The sequence below is a fragment of the Ochlerotatus camptorhynchus genome, unplaced genomic scaffold, assembly GCF_037179485.1.
Source record: "Ochlerotatus camptorhynchus isolate MF236.1 unplaced genomic scaffold, CSIRO-AGI_Acam_v1.1 ptg000766l, whole genome shotgun sequence".
Taxonomy (NCBI): domain Eukaryota; kingdom Metazoa; phylum Arthropoda; class Insecta; order Diptera; family Culicidae; genus Ochlerotatus; species Ochlerotatus camptorhynchus.
The window spans coordinates 288,079-312,807 of record NW_027041233.1 but is presented as its reverse complement, the minus strand read 5'-3'; the positions used below and the strand labels follow the sequence as shown (position 1 = coordinate 312,807).

At 37.4% G+C, this 24,729-nt stretch overlaps 1 protein-coding gene across 1 annotated transcript; it reads right to left on the bottom strand.

Annotated features, from left to right (window-relative positions):
• Positions 1-5,375: 5,375 nt before the first annotated feature.
• Positions 5,376-12,098, bottom strand: ImpE3 (Ecdysone-inducible gene E3). The gene is made up of 4 exons (XM_065238328.1): positions 11,679-12,098; positions 6,926-7,121; positions 6,542-6,766; positions 5,376-5,755 (listed from the first exon to the last, which is right to left on the bottom strand). Exons 1-4 carry the CDS (start codon positions 11,730-11,732, stop codon positions 5,391-5,393), a joined length of 840 nt encoding a protein of 279 aa, XP_065094400.1. The 5' UTR covers positions 11,733-12,098; the 3' UTR covers positions 5,376-5,390.
• Positions 12,099-24,729: the final 12,631 nt, after the last annotated feature.

Below are 24,729 nucleotides of genomic sequence, written 5' to 3'. Positions count from 1 at the left end.
TTTCTTCTCAGAAAAAAAAACTCACTTTTTGATAAATTTATCGGGAATTATGCCGGGAATCACTAAGCGAGAAAAAACTGATTATTTACGTCAGATAATAGCGAGAAAACTTCCAAATTAACGGAGCGCGAAACAAGTCGACCGTACTTCTTGCTAGGACGCAGTGAGATGTTTATTTATTTATTGATTTATTTATTTATTTATTCATTTATTTATTTATTTATTTATTTATTTATTTATCTTTTTATTTATTTATTTATTTATTTATTTATTTATTTATTTATTTATTTATTTATTTATTTATTTCTTTATTTATTTATTTATTTATTTATTTATTTTTTTATTTATTTATATATTAATTTATTTATTTATTTATTAAAATTTCAATGGAATTACCATAAGAATTCCCTCAGAGTTCCTTTGATTTTTTTTCTCTTCAACATTTCTTTTGGAATTCTCCTAGATTTTCTTCTCGGAATCCTTTAACCCTTCGAGAATTAAACTGAAAATGAACTCGACACTTCTTTCAAAATGATGTATTTTGGATCCGTTTTCTAATATTTTTATACTGCTGGAAAGGTTATTTTCTCAACTTCACATCAATATCCCGAGTAGCAAATTTCCGTCACAATAAGTTGCAGAAACTTGTTTATGACTGATTTAAGTTGTATAGAAGTTGCCACAACCGATTTGTGACATGCGTGCTACTAGGGATGTTGGTCAGCCCACCAATTTATGTCATTGCACCGTAATATCCAGCCAGATTATTATTTTGTACAATTTTTTTCCAGATGCCAGTACTTTTTCAGTAGTGCAATTAAAAATTCTACTATGTATTTTTATTAGCTTTCTGCGAAAATTATGCTAGGAGAAATCAATCATACTTAACTTGCTAAAATGGCTGGTCTACCGTCTAAACAAAAATTGAAATGCAAAAAAAAAAATGAATTTACTACCGTACCAACGACCATTACCATAAAAAGGGAAACTAATATTATTTTCAACAAAATAAAAACATCCGAAATCCATTGAAAATTATCGATGATATTCCAAAAATAGTGAAAATGTGATTTTGGTTCAGTGCTCAACGAGTTAAGAATACTTTCCAGATTTTTTTAGGATTTCCCTACAGAATACTCTTAGAATTATTCCAATTATCAATAAGAGGAAGAGACATTTGTTTTCCTCATTGGCCCCTTCTTGCTTCACCTATGGATAAAATGGGCTGTACTCCATTGGGGCCCGTTCAAATATTATGTAATGCAAAAATAGAATTTTTGAATACCCCCTTCCCCTCGTCACGCACTTTTCCTACATTGAATACATGGCGTTCAACGCATTGTCAGATTTTCCTCAGCCCCTCTTGCGTAACGTAATACTAGACTATATTTCATTCAAAGTGTATTTGAAATGGAGATGGAAATTGGTAGCAATATGTGCAGCATCTTGGCCCATCGGAGTTAAATTTCGTGAATTCCTCAGTTCGTCAAAACAAAACATGGAAGCCTAGATGTACTTGATATAAAAGTTGTCAGTTAGTTGATTATTATACTTATTGTTGTGTTGATAATGAATATAGTAGGGGAAATGGCTCTAATGTTGACCTACGGATCTAATATTGGGCCCATCGCTAAAAAGCTGCCATTTATCAACTTTATCTAGATGACCGCGTCAATGGAACGGTACTAATGGATATTTTTGGTCACTATTGAAAATTTAGTCGATTGCTGAATTTATGGGGCCCAAATTAGGGGCATTTAGGCCGACATTACATCCATTTTCCCTATTATGTGAATATATTGTTAATGTTTGGATAAAAAGCGTTGAATTAGACCACAATAAAGTCCGTTGAATTAGAATAATATAAACAAATATACAGCTAAACAAATGTCAATGGATTGAAACTAAAAAAAAAAAAAAATATATATATATAAATATATATATATATATATATATATATATATATATATATATATATATATATATAAATATATATATATATATATATATATATATATATATATATAAATATATATATATATATATATATATATATATATATATATATATATATATATATACTATATACTAGCTGAGTGTGCCTGGTCTTGCTCGGGATTCAATATTACCTTGAGTTTATGCGCCGATTTTTAAAAAAAACATGCTATATTGTACGTAGCCCCCTCCCCCCCTAATAACTAAGGGGCTACCCCCTATGATTATCTCCTTATACCCCCACACTCGCCTCCACATGCCTAATTTGGTTCCATTTGCTTGATTAGTTCTCGAGTTATGCAGAAATTTCTGTTTCATTTGTATGGGAGCCCCCCCCTTACAGAAGGGGGAGGGGTCTCGAACCATCATAAGAACCTTCCACGGCCCCAAAAACCCCTGTATACAAATTTTCACGCCAATCGGTTCAGTAGTTTCCGAGTCTATAAGGGTCAGACAGACAGACAGACAGACAGACAGACAGACAGACAGACAGACAGACAGACAGACAGACAGACAGACAGACAGACAGACAGACAGACAGACAGACAGACAGACAGACAGACAGACAGACAGACAGACAGACAGACAGACAGACAGACAGACAGACAGACAGACAGACAGACAGACAGACAGACAGACAGACAGACAGACAGACAGACAGACAGACAGACAGACAGACAGACAGGACAGACAGACAGACAGACAGACAGACAGACAGACAGACAGACAGACAGACAGACAGACAGACAGACAGACAGACAGACAGACAGACAGACAGACAGACAGACAGACAGACAGACAGACAGACAGACAGACAGACAGACAGACAGACAGACAGACAGACAGACAGACAGACAGACAGACAGACAGACAGACAGACAGACAGACAGACAGACAGACAGACAGACAGACAGACAGACAGACAGACAGACAGACAGACAGACAGACAGACAGACAGACAGACAGACAGACAGACAGACAGACAGACAGACAGACAGACAGACAGACAGACAGACAGACAGACAGACAGACAGACAGACAGACAGACAGACAGACAGACAGACAGACAGACAGACAGACAGACAGACAGACAGACAGACCAGACAGACAGACAGACAGACAGACAGACAGACAGACAGACAGACAGACAGACAGACAGACAGACAGACAGACAGACAGACAGACAGACAGACAGACAGACAGACAGACAGACAGACAGACAGACAGACAGACAGACAGACAGACAGACAGACAGACAGACAGACAGACAGACAGACAGACAGACAGACAGACAGACAGACAGACAGACAGACAGACAGACAGACAGACAGACAGACAGACAGACAGACAGACAGACAGACAGACAGACAGACAGACAGACAGACAGACAGACAGACAGACAGACAGACAGACAGACAGACAGACAGACAGACAGACAGACAGACAGACAGACAGACAGACAGACAGACAGACAGACAGACAGACAGACAGACAGACAGACAGACAGACAGACAGACAGACAGACAGACAGACAGACAGACAGACAGACAGACAGACAGACAGACAGACAGACAGACAGACAGACAGACAGACAGACAGACAGACAGACAGACAGACAGACAGACAGACAGACAGACAGACAGACAGACAGACAGACAGACAGACAGACAGACAGACAGACAGACAGACAGACAGACAGACAGACAGACAGACAGACAGACAGACAGACAGACAGACAGACAGACAGACAGACAGACAGACAGACAGACAGACAGACAGACAGACAGACAGACAGACAGACAGACAGACAGACAGACAGACAGACAGACAGACAGACAGACAGACAGACAGACAGACAGACAGACAGACAGACAGACAGACAGACAGACAGACAGACAGACAGACAGACAGACAGACAGACAGACAGACAGACAGACAGACAGACAGACAGACAGACAGACAGACAGACAGACAGACAGACAGACAGACAGACAGACAGACAGACAGACAGACAGACAGACAGACAGACAGACAGACAGACAGACAGACAGACAGACAGACAGACAGACAGACAGACAGACAGACAGACAGACAGACAGACAGACAGACAGACAGACAGACAGACAGACAGACAGACAGACAGACAGACAGACAGACAGACAGACAGACAGACAGACAGACAGACAGACAGACAGACAGACAGACAGACAGACAGACAGACAGACAGACAGACAGACAGACAGACAGACAGACAGACAGACAGACAGACAGACAGACAGACAGACAGACAGACAGACAGACAGACAGACAGACAGACAGACAGACAGACAGACAGACAGACAGACAGACAGACAGACAGACAGACAGACAGACAGACAGACAGACAGACAGACAGACAGACAGACAGACAGACAGACAGACAGACAGACAGACAGACAGACAGACAGACAGACAGACAGACAGACAGACAGACAGACAGACAGACAGACAGACAGACAGACAGACAGACAGACAGACAGACAGACAGACAGACAGACAGACAGACAGACAGACAGACAGACAGACAGACAGACAGACAGACAGACAGACAGACAGACAGACAGACAGACAGACAGACAGACAGACAGACAGACAGACAGACAGACAGACAGACAGACAGACAGACAGACAGACAGACAGACAGACAGACAGACAGACAGACAGACAGACAGACAGACAGACAGACAGACAGACAGACAGACAGACAGACAGACAGACAGACAGACAGACAGACAGACAGACAGACAGACAGACAGACAGACAGACAGACAGACAGACAGACAGACAGACAGACAGACAGACAGACAGACAGACAGACAGACAGACAGACAGACAGACAGACAGACAGACAGACAGACAGACAGACAGACAGACAGACAGACAGACAGACAGACAGACAGACAGACAGACAGACAGACAGACAGACAGACAGATTTTCTGATTTTTATCTCTCAATCTATGAAATATACACGAAAACTATGTTTGAACTGGAGTATTCAAAATAAGTTACATCATAACAGCAAATTTTGATTTGAATTTGATCTCCAGCTTTGCTCGGGTACGCCACCCCTTACTATCGTAATAGTAGCTTTAATCCCGAGTTTTAAGCATATTGAATGCTGAAAGGAACAACAAGGAACATCTCGACGGTCTTTATCGCATCAAATGTTCAAACGAATCCGATCAACAGCACTGAACGGTATAGCAAATTACTCGGTCACGGGGTTATATTTCACCTGACAAATTATCTCGAATGGGATTTTGGCATCCGATAAATTGATGCCATGTGAACTGAATTATTTGACCAAACAACTGTTCAGCTTCTGTTCAAGATTTATCACTAAATTAGTGTTGACCTACGTGCTACTTACCTCGTACAAGTTGAACATAAATTTTTTCGCCTCCCTTTTTAGCAGGTCATAAAGCATCAGCATGTGAATGTATGGCTTAGTGGGCGGTACACGTTTCCTCCCACTTCCTCCTTTCATGATACTACTGCTGCTGACGCTATCGTGTCGATTATCCATCAGGTGAGGCTTGTTGCCACCGGCTATGTTTATCTGCTGCAAATCTGTCTCACTTTCACGATATTTGTCATCATAGATTTTCCGAAATTCATTAACATTGTCCTTATCCAATAATGCTGGCAATTCATAACGTTCACCCTCGATGTCTTCCAGCAGCCGAAGTGGCAAGGGATCCAACAGTTGAAGGTTGTAGTCTGAAACCAGAAACACTTATAATAAACCCGGTCGGTATTTTGTGCGCTCAATATGGTGATGGAACCTTAAGTAGTAGAGTACTTTAGTAGGCTTTTTCGCCACTTGGACAAATTGTGATTGATTTGGATCATGAAAGTTAAAGACAAACCATTTAAGACTTTATGGTCAATTTTGTGTCAATATTTTTTTTCAATAGACCTTGCTGAATTTAGGGTGATCATGAATAATGAATGTAAGTAGGGTAGCGTACCACTTCGGCAGAAGTGCCGATTTCCGTCATTTCGAGCAGAAACATCAAATATATAAAATATTTCGACGTGATCGAAACAATCATACATTCGGTACGAACAATGTCTATAAAAACGCATAATATGAATATTTTCATCCATTCTTCTCAACATCAAAAGAAGCGCTTCTAGCGAATCATTTTTGTCTGCCTTCATCATTGGAATCAAGAAGTAGTGTTAGATTTTTGTGGAAAGCTAAATAAATTTAGAAGTCATATTTAATAGATACATTCCATTTTATGTTCAAACCCGTTCGAATAAAAGATAGGTAAAGTGCGGGTTGTGCTTAGTATGCTTTTCTGAATAGCTAGACAATATTTGATGGGTGAAGAGTGTGTCTTTGTATACATAGAATCTCAAAAATATATGATGTTGTTTTGATGTGGTGCTCCTTTAGTTTAATAAGCAATTTGTCATTTGATCTCAGAACGTCCTCATCGTTCTATTTGAGGTTCAACAGTTGGTCGAAGCAAACCGCATTTAAGATAAGGAACCTACCATTATCTAATTTAATTTGCTTGTATTTATTTTGCAGGAACCATTCGAAAAACTGTTTATCATTCCAGAGTAAAGTTTCTGCGGTTTCCGTGCTTGGTATCGTCGTTTGCTCCTGGGCGCTCGTGCTTGAAATAGTAGCAGTGGCAAAAGAAGACTGTGTTGGTGGTGGCTTTTCTGGTCCAAAGTAGCCCGGCTTGTGGAGTGCTGTCGGTCGTTGTGTTGGAACTGTGAAACAGATGAAACATTTGCCCATTTTCAGTAGTGTAATATGATACCGTTCTCAGAAGCAGACTGATACGCAAAGCACCTTGGTAATGATGCGGTAGTATTTGAGGTTGATGTTGCTTTTTTATAGTATCTATACTGTGAGAGAAAATTACGTACCTGCAGCTGTTGTGGTCGTTGGTTTTGCCGTTGTAGTCGACGGTGTCACAGGTTCATATTGAATCGATTCAATGCAGTGCTGGAGTAGTTGCATTGATGCGGGAATGAAATTTGTCAGCAATTTAGGAGGTGGCGTGGATTGTTCCGGTGTGGGTGTGCCTGGTACAGGAGCGTTTTGAAGGTCAGATTCGACTGACTAAGTTTTAGCGAATAAATAAATAAAGGTTTTCAATGTGATGCTCTGAAATGATATTATCTATTCTAATCTCTGTCAAAAGATGAATGGATTCTAGCCCATAGGTCAAGGTCATAGACCAATCGATTAAACTGTGGATGATCTGAGATAGTGATTGTGTGTGTGTGTGTGTGTTTTTTTTACCTCCACTTTCCTTGCACCGATATGAGCCCAGTAGGTCCTTGGATCAGATCTACATCAGTTCTTAATATAAAATGTATAAAATCAAACGATTGATTTGCAATAGTTTTCGAAGGCAGATTCGGAATTTATAGTACGTTCAGACTACAGAGTTATAACATGTTATAGCGCTATCTTGATGGTGGTTTCTGTGTTGCAATTTTTTGACAACCGTTATAACATGTTATAACTCTCCAGTCTGAACAAGGCATTACGCAGCTATTTAACGGTTATAATACCACGGCTGCAAACAGCGTACTGCAGACAACTGCAGCGTGTCGATTCATGACATACACTTAAAAAAATAAATCTCTTTTTCAATGGAAAATATCCATGTGCATTTCACATAATTTTCATCATAATTGTAAATCGCACCACAGAATCACATGGTCCCCAAATCAACCAAATATTACGTTTCCCAAGAATTCTATCTGGCAACCACTGAACCGAAACGCAACAATCACCAAATTAAAGGATTAATGGTCCCATAGAACATTTTAGATTATTTTTGGAATCGGTCAAGTGGTTACAATTAGCGGCACCGGTGGTGTAGTGGTAAGCGTGATTGCCTCTCACCCTAAAAGGCCTGTGTTCAATCCCAGTCGGTGCCGCCGGGATTTTCTGATCCATACAATCTCTGATCACGCCTTCCTTCGGAAGGGAAGTAAAGCCGTTGGTCCCCGGTTCATGAAGTTGATCATGAAGTTGAAGTAGGGCCCAGGTGTGGGAGCTGCCTTCCTGGCGTCGGTATCATTGGTACTAAGTACGGAAAACACGATCGACGGAAAACAAATCAAGGAAAAAAAAAAAGAAGTTGTTCCGGAGATATGAACGGGACAAGATCTGATAATCACGGATTTTGTGAACTAAGTCTTGTTTCTCGGCAACCAGTGATTTGAATTGGACGCTACAACTGCCAAATGAAAGGTTTCATGGACCCATAGACCGTTTATGAAATTGGTTTTGGTGGAAATTGGTTAAATATGTATAAAATTGGTCAACTGGCTCCCGAGATATGGCTGGAACATGTTCCGGTTTGTATGGGCCACGTTTCTTAATCAAACCTGAAGCGAATAAAACCCATCACTTCAATTGAGAATTTAAAAATACTTCAATGATCTTTTGAAGTGCCCAGGTGATCACATCCATGTTCCGGTACCCAGGAAAAGTGACCAGTATCTGACTGTGGTCAAAATCAATTAAGTAATACCCCAAATTATTTGAGACTTCAAAAACCAGTTCAATGATCGTCATTTGGAAAGCCTTTAACCTGATGGTGACATCCGACCATGTTCCGGGAAACCTCAGGGAAGTGGCCAGTTTGTGACTAGGGTCGAAATCCATCATGCGATACCTCAAATCACATTAGAATTCATCTATTACTTCACATTATATGAGTACTTTTGCCGGAATCTCTAACCATTTTTTTTTTTTTTTCATAGTCACTTTAACACTTTTGGGTCATTCGTGACTTGTCCGGGGGTGAGATTTGAACTCGTGACTTTGGCGTGAGAGGTATGGATGTTAACCACTACGCCGGGGTCGCCCCGGGGATCAGACCTTACCATAGGTGAATATAATTGGGTTTTTGAAAATGCAAAGATTCCTGATTAAAGTGGATAGCCACGCTGTTTTTTTTTAATTGCATACACTCTTGAGCATAATGGAAATATGTCATCACCATATCGATTTTGCTATTGGGTGGCCAGAAAACAGTCTTCCAGATCCACCGAAAAAGTGGAAATTTTCCAGAAAGTTGAGTGATTTTTTTTTAAATCTAAATATTCCTGACTAAAATGGATATACCTCAACACCATACTGATTCAAACATCCGGTAACCATAAATCCCCTTCCTGATACCTGGATTTACTGGGAAAATGCTTAGAATTCTGAACTTCTTTTTTTCTAAAGGGTGTCCCACATTAAATTGCATCATGGAAAAAACGCTGTAGAAAATAACTTAGTTGACAGATCTTTTTCAAACTTTCAGACAATAAAACGTAACCCATTAGTAAGCTTTTAGCATATTTATTTCATTCAACTTCAATATCATAACCGTACGCTCGCACCTTACGCATCAAACTGTATGTTTAATTGATTACTACTTTATCATATATACTACAGAAAGTTGTTAAGGAATGTTGGCATCCATACTTACTGTTTGTGATGGAAAAAACAAGTTACATGAAAGTTGATTAATCCGACACTTCTAATACGTGTGCAGGTGAAGTAAACAGCGGGCCTCAGATTGCCTTATGATTATAAGAGAAATTGTGTCAAACAACCTTTAATTTAATCGTTGACAACCTTTAATTTAATTGCTGATGCTGTTCTGCATGCAAAACTACAGTTTGACTGCTTTAAAACCGAATGGAATTCGGTAGATAGATTGAAGTTCTCTGCTATTTACATACAGTCACCGCAACATATTTTACATGAGTGTCTATGTTATGCGCCCAGCCTATCGTCCGTAGTCATTCCTGTAAACCACTAAATCACGCTCTCCCGATTAAAAAGTGCTACTCCCGTCCACACTTCTCGATCTTATTATGCTCTCACCCAGGTATGAAATCTCTCTCTCTCCTTTGTATCTTTCTCCAATCAAAGATAAGAGACACGCTCTCGTATTTGACAGCATCACAAGTATGTTTTGCGCCACTCTGAGTTTCTAGCCCATCACTGTACAAATCTCCCTTAAGTTTTACAAAATTTCCTCAACTTCTACGAAGTTCTCTGAATTTAGTCCAAATTCATTTTTTTCCATCCCTCTTAATTCTACGAAGATTTCTGAACATTTTTGAACTTCTGGAAAACCTCAATGATTTATAAATATTCTTGAACATCTGGTAAGTTTCTTGAAATTTAACGAATTTCCCAAAACTTCCGAAAAGCTCATTGAGGTTTTTTGAACTATGATGTCTGACAAACTGCAAAGAAGTTCCCTAAACTGAAACGACGATCCCTGCTGAACTATTTTTAGATCTTGTACAAAATTTCCTGCACTTATATGAAGTTGTATGCAGCTTTTCAAAACTTCTACAAAGTTTGCTGTTTGGTTGTAATTTACTTGAATCAACGTGTACGTAATTCCCTGAAATATTCCAGGCTCATGAGGCTTTAATAAAGTGTCCAGAAATTATATAGAGATCTCCGAACAATAATGGGGCTCCCTTAAATGTTTTACATCAACGATGATCCCCCCCAAACTATAATGGAGTTTCCACTTGTACGCAGTTTTTGAACTTTTAAAAAGCTCCCTGAATTTTTATGTTTTTTTTTTCTGAAGCTCTATGAAGTTCCCAGAATTTCAACTAAGTTTCGTTAATGTCTACGATGTTTCCTGAACTTCTTAGAAGTCCTTGAAATTTTATCTGTTCCCTGAGGGTAATGAAAAATTCCTGAACTCTTGGCCAATTTGTAGAACCTGAAGACGTCTTATTATGCTATCGATTTAATATTTTTTCTCGACATTGTTTCTTCTAGTCTAGATCATTAAGAAAAGCAGACATTAATAAAAATCAATAAAAATAAAAAGTAACCTCGAAGGTGATTGACAAAATACCGGTGTATGAAAAAAAACCCCAAAATTCTCGGGAGGGGGCCTGGTCATCTTGGCACCCCTATTAGCAACGCCAATGGCTGTAAAGAATTTTAAGAAAATTAAGAGATACTAAATTTATCAAAATTTCGGGCACAGGTTTGCTAAAAATACTTCTACTTAGCGTTCATAACCATAATGGCCTTTCTGCAATGATTGATTCTCTTAATTTATTTTCTGTTTTGTCACGGCTGGTTAAGCATATCTCGGTGGGTTTGTTGATCTTTTGGATAGCCAAGTTTAAGATTTATGTAAAACTTTCAAAATATCTAGGTTTTGGTTTCCCCTAACTGTCAACAAGAAATCCGATATTGAGAATAGATCTTCGCAGTAAAGTCCTCATAATTCTAAAAGCTACTAGGCATGTGTGTTGTGGTGGATATCGAATACAACGTATATCCGTTATGAGTCAGGTTACGCAGATCCTACGGACACTGAAGCCTAACGAGTCGTTTATCATACTTTCACTTTTTCATCTACACACTCTTACGGCAACGCCAATCTCTTTATCAATCGCATCACTTGATAGAATAAGTTTCAAGCATTATAATAGGTTACAAACTAAAGTAATTTTGCATGCGTTTAATATTAGGAATTTGCATAACGACTAGTATCGACATGGCTGGGAATACGAATAAAGCGTAAAACGATTTTAAACTACCACTTTCTTTTGACCTTGGCTTATTTTGAAATTATGTCATACTTCGACGAACGCGTTTCGGAATGTATGCTATACTCACATTGATGACCGTTGACAAAATGCCAGCTAATATCAGTAGTCCACATCTCGTCATAGCTTGCAGAATTCGACGCAATACTTTCTTAATGTTCGATTCCCAACTGTGTCTGCTTCTGTAACTGCTTCATATACGATTTCAAATTGATTATTATTTCTTTTCACTTCGCTCAATATCACCATAAAGCACATTCAACGATTATTGATCATCCGTGGTGCACTCACTAGTGTTCGAAGTGTCTCATAAATTAATGAGGCCACTTATGTTTTCTTCTTGATTTGTTTAGCAATGCTACTCAACATAAGCACATTTACGTAGAGTTTGTTTGAAATAGTGACACACGTAAATAATAACGAAAGCTAGGAGGAGTGGTGGTTCCACGCTTTCGCTCATATTAAAATCCCAATTCCTAATGAGCTTTGTAATGTCACTGGCATACCGACTTGTTTCTTTTGCATCTTTTGCCTTCCCACAGTTTTGGTGTTGGTGTCGCGGATATGAAGATTGGCTTTATTGAGCGCAGCAACAGGTTTAGAGGAATGCGAATTCCATGATCGATTTTTTTTAAAGTTGAGTTCCCGGGAAAAAATAACCATCAAATTACAAAAATAATATATTAAATAAATTACATTCCATGGATGTCAATTAACCCGCTAGAAATGCATATTAGACAAATTTTCATATGATTACTAAAAATAATTCTATGTTACTATGGCTTTAAACAATAGAAAAAAAAACCTACTTTCTTGTTAACAGCTTAAATTTGACTTTAATAAAGGATTTTTCTATGGTTAGGAAAACTAATAACTCAAATTATCTAGTTATTGAAAAGTTCAATTTTTATTAGGTTCCATAGTGGAAATAATAAGTTGCGCTGTATGGCCATAATAATTAGTTGCGAAAGTCAAATAAAGAATTCCGAAATATCAGCGAAATCTATTAAGTTTCTTAGAAATACCAACGTATCCAAATACAGTCTCCGTCAATTCAGATCTGTTCGATAGTCTGCAATTCGATAGCATCTATTTACTCGGTGCGCTTTGTTTATTGCCGGCAGCTCCAGCTCGGTCATTTTTTTTTTCGATGTGGTTGAAAGTAAACAACTGGAGATGCCCGTGAAAAAGAGCATTCGATTGAATTCAGCTATGTCAGTGCGAAACCAATGTGAATGTCACCATGTTCGCCAATTTAGAGAATGCACTGGATGTGAAACCCGTTTAGATGGAAACAACTTACAGAGTTGCAGAGGTGAAAATACAGTTAATAAAATTCAATTAAAATGAATTGATATGCTGCTGCATGTCTCTGAGTAATCATTTTTCCTATCAGAAAAGTAGTGGACGCATGCATGTCACCAATTAAATAACATCTGTCAATTTCGCTTTCAGTAGGTCACAATCAATTATTTTATGATTCGCTCATGAATCATAAAATCGGAATCATGATGCAAAAGCAGAAATGATACCTAGCGTGTTGTTTACAGTGTTAGGAGCAAAAAAGTGTAAATTTAACTTTTTCGATCAGTCCCTTAGTTCAAACACGAATATGTTTCAGTTTTGAAGTGAACACAATGTTTTAGCAAGCTAAAAATTATCTGCGCATTTTTGTAATAAATGCTTTCCATGAACCACGTAAACAGCTGGTGACAGAAAGTGACTATGGTACTTCAAACAATTCACGAGATTTTAAGACTAGACTCTTGAAATTGTGAAAGATGTCTTAAAATTAATATATTGCTACGTAATTTTTTAATAAATAGACTCGTATACCTTGTTCTGCGAGAATTTTTTTTTCAATTCATATAAATTTGAAATCCTCTCTAGATGTTGTCCGGAAAAGCATCATCTTGAAAATCGTTTTCAGGTGGGGGGGGGGTGTAGGGGGGTTCTGACAAATATTTCTCCGGGAAATGGGTCGTTCTGGTTAAATTCTGGTAAATTTCATAGAATCGTAAGAGAGCAATTTATGAAACCAGATCCTGGTCATTTATGAATTTTCTGTCTTAGGAAAAGTTGTTCAGATGATCTAGGGCCTTCTAGATGGTGAACAGGTATGTTTTGAATTCTCCCACTAGGTGGTACTAGTTTAGTGTGAAGTTTATGTTTTTATAAAGCAAAACAGCAAAACGGCAAAAAAATAGTATCGATCAACGTCAATATTTTGTACATCAGCATTAATTACGTTTTAATAGCAAATAGAAGATTCAATATTACATCCATGGATGTAGTTTGTTTGCGACTTCTGTGTACTTCGTGCAATGCAATATCACACAATCACCTAGTTGCAGCTGCCGGCGCCGGTGGTGAGCGTGACTGCTTTCTCACCCCAATGGGTCTGGGTTCAATCCCAGCCGAGGTCGGTGGGATTTTTCTGAGGCATAAAAATCTCTGGTCACGTCTTCCTTCGGAAGGGAAGTAAAACCGTTGGTCCCGGTCCATGTGTGTTGAATGGGTGCGATATCCTACGCAGGTGTAGAAGCTGCCTTCCTGCACATTCGATTGCCGTCAATGGATGGCAATCTATGTCCGTCGATGATTGCGGAATAGAGACCGACGTTAAATAAAGGAAAAAGAAAAGAACCTAGTTGTAGCTGTTTGGATATTCAAAAACATTTATATGTTGCTATCCTCACCATTTATAAAGTGGATGTGTTCGGCAAAGTTCTGCAAGTGATCAACGCTTTTTGGATAGCAGATAAATGAATTCATAATTTCTCACTGCGTACTGCTATTGTGCACATAAACTTCCAATATGTGCTATCTGGAGAGCTTGATCATCTAGGAAATTACCGTTTTCGGCAAAGTTGTTCAAGTGACTGCAGCTTAGTCTGTAGTGCTTTCTTGAAAATCATGAAAAATTTAAAATGCTCCGCTGGACCGAGGGGTGCCTCGATTGTTAAAAAAAAAATTGAAATTCTTAAAAGTTAAACTAAAATATACATCTCCTCCAATTTTTTACCAAATAGAAAGAGGTCAATTACATTTGCCTCAGTCACATGGCGCGGAATGACCCACTGTTATATATATTATATTTTTTTACTTATTTATTTAGTTGCTTCAACCTCATCTAACTGTGTTGTTCTAATTATGGATACGAGCATCAGGCCCACTCAAAGAGGCGAAAAAATGCAATATCGATTCCATTACATATATGTACATAATATAAATAAAAACAGATTGCACACTTGATACTGAATACAAGCAACAACAAAAATAAAATCAGTAAAACAATGTTCATCCTGTGGCTGGCGTCTGCATATCCCAAAACGGAAGTATCTCGCAGTACAGGTGCATTTTATAACTGAAACAGCTTCTAACAATGCAGATATCAATAAAGTAAATATATCAAAAGAGGTACTTTTTTAGTGGTTTCATTACCGTTGTGTCCTAAGAAGGCATTGCTGATTGTCAGCAGGAAATCAAATTGTTCAAGACTTCAACTGCGATTGGCCAAATGCAGGAAGTTACGTCGTCTCAAAGGCCGTTGCGGTACATATAAATTTAATTCGGCGAAAATTACTGGGGCGTTAATTTCATTAGTTAACACATTTGACTTACTTAGAAGGGCGGACGAAAAGAAAATTGAAAAAAAAAATGTTTTTTTTACATAATTTTTGACATTCTTTGCTTTAAATGTATCTCAGGATATACGCAAATTACTTTTTTTTCGATAAGTGTTTCTTATGTAAAAAAGGATGTGGAACATGATGGAAATACGTAAATTACTTTTTGTTGATAAGGATGGGGAACATGATGGTTCTGTCAGATTGGCAATCTATATATAACCATTCTGAGAAAAATGCGTTAAGTATTTAAACGCAAATGTAAAATCTTTGCCAAACTGTTCAAAAATAAATGAAAATAATATTAAGATACTTTGCCTAATTTGATTGGATATTGGTGTTCTTAAATGTTAGACTATAATAAGCATTCCTGCAATTTTGGATCAAATCGGAAGAGGTCAACTACACCTTTGGATTTTTTTTCTCGGTCACTTGGCGCGGAATGACCCACATATATACACTCTTGCGCCGCATAGTGAGACAGTTCAGAACTGATCTATCTACCATTCAAAATGCTTGGTCACCTAAAACTTTGCCAGAGATAACATCTTCCTGGATGAACAAGATGTTGAGGTGTAACGTAAACACGAAGTTTTTTTTTATATTCACTGCTCTTGGGTCATTCTTGACTCGTCCCGGGATAAAATTTGAGTTCGTCTCGTGACCACTATGCCAGGGCCGTCCCATAAATGTTAAACATGAAGTTGACATGAACACTAGCACCACGTAGTGAGGAAAGTCTAAACTAATCTTTTTCTCATCTGAAAGGCCTAACTCTTAGGCTGAAGCATCAACTGTGGACCTCCTTCCACTTGTAGTGTATTTTTCTACATGACTGGTCACCCTAAAATGCAACGCCATTTATGTATCTTCCCTTATCGACTAGGCTATCTGATACCCCCAATTGAAAAAAAATGTCTTCCCCACTAGCTTTGATTTGGTAGCCGTCAAATCTTCCTTCGTTTAATTTTGAGCTATACCCAAGTAACCATAGGCACGTTATTTCGCCATTTTGGTTATATACAGCTGAACAACGGCTCTACCAGTGTTTGCAAGTTCTGATGAGGTCCGTATATAGCCAAAAAGGCGAAATAACGTGCCTATGGTTACTTGGGTAGTTGCCATTGTTATAGTTGGCATGAACAAAGAAATTGATTACAAGCTTTTGTGAAATATGCCTGATTTATACGATACATGTAATATCGTGTAAATGTATCCCAACTCTAGCGCTATATGGCATATATATATATATCGCAGAAATTTGCTTGAATTTTAAGCAGCGATTGCTTATATCAGGCCTCTTTTAATAATTAATGATTTTCTTAAGAATTCGAACAGAATTTCAAGGTACAGATATACCATTCTTCTGCTCTGGCTAGTTTATTAGCTTTCATGTACCTATCATTAAATCACTAATGATTCAATACAGGTCCCGAGATGGCAGATCTTTTTGCACATTTGTTATACATTCATTAATTCTCTGATGAGACCAAATACCATCAGTTAGCTTCTCCTCGTTCAGAAAAGGTCTGCTGTGGACTGTTTATATTTTCTCGATCATATTTTTTCTTCTCATGATTCTTGCCTCTGCCGCAATAACCGGTCGTTGGCGGATCGTTTTAATGCCAATCGTTGTTCTTCCAGACAGGGCAATGTCTTTAGAAAATTGTGGGGATTGATGAAGACATATCATTACTCTTCTACTCTACTGCTTGACTTGTTTTTGCATGAAGAATGAATGTGTTCAATGGAATTTTGTTTTCATTGCGTAATACAATAAATTACGTTGACAATAATTCAAACAATATTGAAATAACTTCTCAATATACTATCTACTTTTATACACTGGAGTCTGGGTGTCGTTAGCTTTTGGACAACTAGAACCGAGTGAGAGCGATATTATTAGCCTAAATCTCCATGCAAACTATAAACCTATGTGGAAACGGAACCGTTTTGCCCAAGATTAGTCTTTATTTTATTGGTACAATTATTTTTACCTATTTGTAATAGTTGAATACCGGTTTTCTAACATGCATACTATAATTTGTTTATCAAACGCTTTAAAAGAAATTTTCATCACTTATTTATTCTTCTTCTAACAGGTATGATTCGTTGTATACATGGCACAATGTTAACACCTAACTCACGTAGAACAAATATTTTTGTTACGGCGCGTTCTATATTCCTGTCCGCGATGCGAGCTTCGATTTTCCTGCATAACTTTTCCCATTGCTTCGTGATATTTCGACTGATGATACATATAAAGTGCGATGTTGGTAAAAATATAGTTTAACAGTTATGCATAGAGCGACAGGTCAAATAGATTTGCAATATTTCTTGTATTTGTTTTGAATGAAAAATAGCTCCATTAAGCAAGATGATTTCATAATTCTGAAAATTATTTTGATATCTATGTGAGCCGAAGTAGCATTTTTTATAGTAGTGCCTTGATTAATGTACTTCGCGAAATATGATAAATTCAAATCAGTATTTTTTCGAACAATACAACAGTTATTATTGAAATGAAATCAGCTCAGTCAATAAAGACATAGCTATAAAGTAAGACCATGCTGGAATTTTCTCAACTTCCCTGGACTAGAGTATTATTGTACTTGCCACACGATTGAGTTAAGATCAATTTCCGTCATACGAAGCACATCCGGCACTTTACCTTTTTAAAATGGGTTGTAATTGTTGATAGAAATAACCCATTCATTATTTCTATCAACAATTACTTCTAAATTTATGACGGCAGAAAAATTGATTCGATAGGAGCGCTTCTTTTATTTTTGAGGTGAATGGATGTAAATGTTCATATTATGACTTCTTACAGATTTTGTTTCGCAGCTTTTGGACTAAACTATCGTACCAAACGAATGGTTGATCTGTGCACGTTGAATTCATTGAAATACTTGAGTTTTCTGCTCGATGAGGCGGGATTGCACTCTTATGCCGAAGTAATTCTCTACCCTATATAAAAAAATCTCAATTTACAGCTATGAGTGCTCTAAGAACACAGTTGAGGGTATGCGTAAAGTTCCAGTTGGGAAGCAATAGGGTTATCTACCCCATTTCCGGCCTATTAAGCACAACCCACACTTAGTCCTTCTTCATCTAGCGCAGTTTAGCACCAAACGGAATGTAATTATTACTGATGGCTTCCAAATTTATTAACCTTTCCGTACGTACCGTAAGATTTGATAAACAAAAACCAATCGTTGAGGTATTGTCAAAAGTATAACACTGCTTCTTGACGCCAAACTCGGCCTACGGATTATAAACTCGGCCTAACGCATTAAGACGCCATTGAAATGCCAATGAATTCACTTCGGCCTATCGGATGAAGATAAAAATTGATTCGGTCGGAGCGCATTGTTTGATTTCGGGAATAATGTATGCAAACCTTCATATCACGCGTTCTCATTGACTTCGTTTGGTAGATTATTAACTAAAGTATCGTACCAAACGCATAATTGACATGTTAATAATGAAATCATGGATTTATTTGAAGTTTTTTGCTCGATAGGCCCAAAATGGGCGATTAGGCCGAAGTAGTTCTCATCCCTATACAAGATTAAGCAATCGAAGAATTTAAATGGCATGAACTTTATCGACCTTCACTATAAATTTTTTTCGAAAAACATCGATTAATCAAGAAAACTTTGCGTTGATAAAAACTTTGCAAGTTATGCAGCATTATTAAGGGTTCGAATCTACAATATAAATTTTGAAAACTTGCTTCAATAATTCTAAGTACAGACTCCGATTTAGTGACAGCAAATTTATTGAAGTGCTCCAATTTTTTTTAAGTATCATCTGATCGTCGTATAGAACTCACAGACCAGCATTGAATTCGCTTTTGCGGCGAGACCGGAAACGCTGTTGAAAACTATTCATTCAAATTTCCATCCTGCTTGCATCCCTTTAGAGCATTTCCACGAATAGCGACTGAACTTAAGACATGGTGTGTCTGTGGATAACTGCAACGTACCGCATCGCATGTGCATACGCGAAAGGGCTGCCACAGAAGGCATCATGAAAAATTACAGGTATGTGATTTTCGCTGATGCACACTTACGGGTCGGATGCAAGACGTTCTTGACTATTTTGTTCAACGATGGTGGAAAAGTCAAACAGGGTTGAAAGGCAAATGGGTTTTCTGTCAACTTCATGCTTTCACTAAGTGAAATTTACAAGTTACGTAGTGAATTGAACTGCTAAAACATTAAAATATTATTACATATGAATAGCCCAATATTCCATGATGAACTTAAATGAATTTTAAGATAAAGAGCTACTCGTGATATGTGGTTAGGCAATTCAGTTTGTTCGTGTGATTTATATGCAAGGGAAGTAAAGCCGTTGAACCGGGGCACAGTGGCCGGAAGTCGGACAAAACCTCAAAAATTGACTTCATTATTTTATTTTTCTTATATTTTTCTCTCAATATAGATACTTCAACTAAGAAAATCTCAAATTTTCAAGTCATTTGGTCAAAAATTGAGTCTTGGAGATTTTTTCAAAGTTGAGGTTTGTGTGATAGTTTTTCAATTTTTATTCTCTTTACTTTATGAGCTTTCTTCATGAGCTCGTTGTAAAACATTGGAAAATTTGGATAATCTGACAATACTGTAGGTGTTTTTGGGCATAAATAACCAAAACATTCGCAAAATTATAGTGTTTTTCCAGCGTGCAAAAATATTGATTTATATGCAATTTTGGAGAAATACTTAGTATTAAGGAGAGCCAGTACTTTTACAGGTAACATCAGAAAACAATGCCATATCCCGGATCTGACGCGAAATTTTGTCTAATTTTTGGGTATATAGGAAACTCTTTGCGCATTTTTGCGCAAAGCGCGAATTTTTTTTATCAGGTCACTATGCAGACGCATGGTTGTGGAGGAAGCAAAATAGTTTGAAGATTGTATTTTATCTTAACATAAATAAAATTACCATCTAAAAACTGACTATTTAGTGTAACCCTTATTCTGGTAGGTAAATGGCCGTCAATAAACCACGTGGTCTTAGGGGAGAGGGGAGGTGGGAGGGGCAGAGAGCGAGGGGGTCATGACCACGGCCCTAACAAATTTTAGAATTTTTCTACGGACAAAAGACCACAAGGAGGTGAGTGTTACATATTAGGTAAAAAAAAACAGTAAGGTGGAGAGGAGGAGAGTGATGACTAAGAATGATTTAGCCTTTATTTGTTAAAACATTTATTTTTGGAGACGTTTCATTCCAGATAAAAGTGATTTGAGAGTTTTGATAAACAGTTTGAGTAGCGTTTAAACAGTCAGTTACGTAATCAATTTGGGACATCAAAAAATTATTAAAATTTAACTTTTATTTCTATAAACAAACATTTATTAAACCAACTAACATTTATTCATCGCAATCTTCAACTATCAACAAATCTTGCACCTCTTTAGGCAATTCATCTGCCACTACCGTTTGCCCATGGCGATAACTTGAAACAATGGGATCGGATGCAACAAGCAATCCACAACATATATCTTTCATTGTTTGATTGCGTGAACCTTTCCACGCGTGATGCTCTCTTAGCTGCCTAATTTCTTTATTCATTGCTTCCTGGGCTTCTTGGGACATACGACCAATGGGAAGCAATGCGTTATTTATTATTTGATCCCCAAGGACAAGCAACTTATGGAGCGTTGTAGGCATATTATACCATCCATATAAAGAAGCATTGCGTTTGGCTGTCTCTTTTGCATATTGGTGGAATTTTTCTGGGTCAACGGATTCTCCAGATGAAACGGCTTGCAAAATCGTTCTCAATCGAATGATAAGATCAAGATCAATTCCAGTGATTTGAGATGAAATCTCAGCATTTTTGAAGAAACGTCTCGCGGTGTTACCTGTAGATAATAAGAACGATACGATTAGAATATTAATAGGTAAAAGGTATTAATATTGAAGAATCCTAGTGTGCAAATCAAAGAAAGTCAGTCTTATAAAATGCCATCTTACCATCGTTGCTATTTCCAAATTTAGCACGAGGCTTATCGACGTGTAATCCAAGTTGCTGGAAGAAACTTTTTTGAATTCGAGCTTTAGCATTGTTGTACTCCTCCATATGTGCAGTTTTTATCAATTTTCGGAAGCTAAGTCGGTATGCTATATGTAACAGACACTCAAATGTTCTGATCCAGCAATGTAAGCTACACATACCGTACTCCAGATTATCCGAGATGATAGCTCTGTTGAACATTTCTTCAATGTCGTTAAAATTGGAACTCGTAGCATAGCAAAGGTAGCATCTCTGAGAAGATTTTGTATTGGTGATGGCGTTAACAGTCTTTCCATCAATTATAGTTAACATAAGATCAAATGTGATTAACACCTTGATGCCTGAAATTTCTAATTCGAATGGTTCTAAATTAGAAATTTCGTCATTCATGCGCTCAAATTCTTGTTTTGTTAACTCGACAGTTTCTTTTGCAAATTTCAATGAAACAGGGCGACAGTATCGCGTAGAGGACGATCGAGGGTTATCCCAAACCACTTTCCGGTCGGTAATTAATCTTAATGGTACCACCGATGTTAAAAAATGTGAGCGTCGGAGCAGCTAGGATGCATAAATTTTTGCTTGTATTCGTTAAAACCAGAACTTCCATCACAGCCCCATTTTAGTAAAAGGCTGAAATCGTTGAAACCTTCACGAACTAGATTTTCAAATTTATCTTTAACAAGTACAATCAACCGAGAGCAAGTGTGGTTCAGCAATGCTTGTAATTGAATGTTACATACAGTCTCCGTAATTTCAAAGTGCTCAAGTGATGGAAAGCACTCATTTTTCGAAGACGATATTTTTTCATAAGATGGATAAAAAATTTTAACGGATGCGCGAATGATATTGTATCTTCTTTTCGAAAGTTTTGCGTCGACATATATTGCCAAAGCATGCTCAATCGGAATGCTTGTCGTGCAGGTGCCTTTCTTTAGTAACGAAGCCAATTCCGCATTTCCTTCTGCTTGCAAAGCCATTCCTGCAGCAAATTTCAGTTCTTGCGGAGTAAATGATTTACGCAACACTTCTGTTTTTCGCCGCTTGGTTCGATCACAAACGTCTTCAAAATCTTTTGAAGGACGACCACCTACATTCCGCATTGTTGAAGATGATGTTGCTTCACCAAAAACGACGAACTCTTCTAACCTAAGAAATTAAATAAAAGCAAAAAATAATCAACCGTAAAAAAACATGAAACAATAACTACAAACCATTGCTCATTGGTCTCCAAAAACTGATCCTTTTTTCGATTCGCACTCTGCCATCTTCGTTGAAACTCCTTAAAAAGCTTGGAAACGATCTCATCACGACCTTCTACCGCACATCCAACATATAGCGACACATATTGGTCGACAGCTTTGCGTTTCTGCTCTACACGCACATCGCTACAGTTCAGAGCACCCTCCAATACGTCTTTTCTTTTTAGGTAAACTTCTATAAAATATAAACAAATATTACTTCTAATATAACTAGAAATTTCATTGTGTGTTATCTATACCGTTTTTCTTAGAGCACATTTCCACTAAACCACACAAAGAGTGATTAACAATTTGAAAGTATTTGCTAGAACTCTACTTTTTATCAATATGATCACCGATCACTGATGATTGTTTATCAGCAACTCCGTTCGGTATTGCGAATGTGTATTGACATTTGTTTCACTTTCGACAAGTAAAATGAGATGAGGTATCATCATTATTTTGTACGCTGCAGCGCGCTGTATGGTATCTCTTCGACAAGCCCACACTCAGAGGAGCATGTATGAAAGCGTTGAAATGAGATTGGTAAGGGACAGTTCACATTTTACGTAGTTCACATTTTGAGACTATCTGATCCCATTGTAAATCGTAAAAGAAATGAATCCTTATATAACATCAATTTCAGCATTAACTTAGCTCTGAGTTCGCACCTTAAAACCGTCACGGTCCCTAAGAATACCAATCAGTTTTGTCAGCTAACATGTGTGTGTAACTGAATCGATCCATTGAATGAAAAACGTAGGTAATCGAACTTTTTTAATAATTTATATGATTTTATAGCTTTTGGACCACCCTAAAGCAAAAAATACACAAGTAAAGTTAATTTCAATATCAATAATGATTTCAGAACCCCCTAATAACCCTTTTAATCAAAATCTCCATTCAACTAACACATCGTGATAGCTTATTATTGATTACCTTTTACCTAACCCAAAATGAGCTGATTTTCATAATTTAGAACCACCCTAATATAATAAAACCAAAATATATGAAAAGTTTCATATCAGAAATACATTCAGGATACCAAAATCATCTTAACCTGTGAGTTTTAGCCATTTCGGATAACATATGAGGTTTTGTCCGACCTTTGTATGGAGGCCCGCCACTGTGCGGGGATGAGTAGATGGGTCGATAAATAGGGTCCAGGTGTGGGAGCTGCCTCCCTGGCGTCGGTAGCATTGGTGCTCAACACGGAAAATAAGATCGACGGAAAACAAATCATGGAAAAAAAAACTTTAAAAATAATTCGGGGTGGTTAATTCTCCTGGAAAATTTTATTAGAAGTTTTCATATTTTCCCGGGCATCACGTATTTTGAATTCATTACTCATTACAAAGCATCGCAGAATGAATGCAGTGCAGTGGATTGATAAACTTGTCATTTGGGCAGTGAATGCATTATGTAATCACAAATTTATGCAGTTTTGGAAGAATTAATTTAAATGTTCTGGAGATATGCTTAATTTAATTGATATAATACAGCCATTCTATAGTATGCAGTTTTGTTCCTGATCGTAACATATTACAGTCGCTATAAATCAATGGAGATGCATGGTAGTCTAGTCGCATAGGAGCGTGAGCAAAAAACCAAAACTTGATAACTTAAAAAAAAAATTAACGAAAAAACGAAAAAAAAAATCACATTACTGATTTTTTTATATGTTATGTAGAAAAACCTAAATTTTAATGGAAAAGTATAAACACATATTGCACCATCTGTCTACAAAACCATAAAAACCATAAATCAAAAACAAATACAATCAATGTTTTCAATACAAAATCCCAATTTTTTAATATTATTATATTTTAAATTATCTTTCATTTGATATTTTGATCTTTGAAATCGGCTCAGTGGTTCAAAAATTATAAATTTTTGAAAAAAGTGATTTCTCTTATATCAGCAATACATGGAATAATGCTATGATTATTGATCGCCGCGTAGAAATATATCATACATCTGAAAATTTAGCATGACCAAGATTGACTGCCCGCGGTGGTTACTCCATCCAGATCACCTGTGTTTTCCAGATCCAGGCCATCCTCAATGTATAACAACTGGTGATCTCAAACTTTATAATATGCAATACAACTAAAATCGGTCAACAATATACTTACCTTACCAATCAGGCTAAGGCCTTGTTGTCCTCTGCTGTCCGAAGAAGTCGTCTCCACTCTACTCGATCCATGGCCACAGTTCGCCAGCC

Bases quoted from the DNA above. Each gene is read 5' to 3' on its own strand.
- ImpE3 (XM_065238328.1), bottom strand. From the start codon at position 11,732: ATGACGAGATGTGGACTACTGATATTAGCTGGCATTTTGTCAACGGTC. The intron at 7,122-11,678 runs GTGAGTATAGCA...GCTAAAACTTAG, and splicing joins TTTTGTCAACGGTCATCAAT to TCAGTCGAATCTGACCTTCA. The intron at 6,767-6,925 runs GTACGTAATTTT...TCTGTTTCACAG, and splicing joins AACGACCACAACAGCTGCAG to TTCCAACACAACGACCGACA.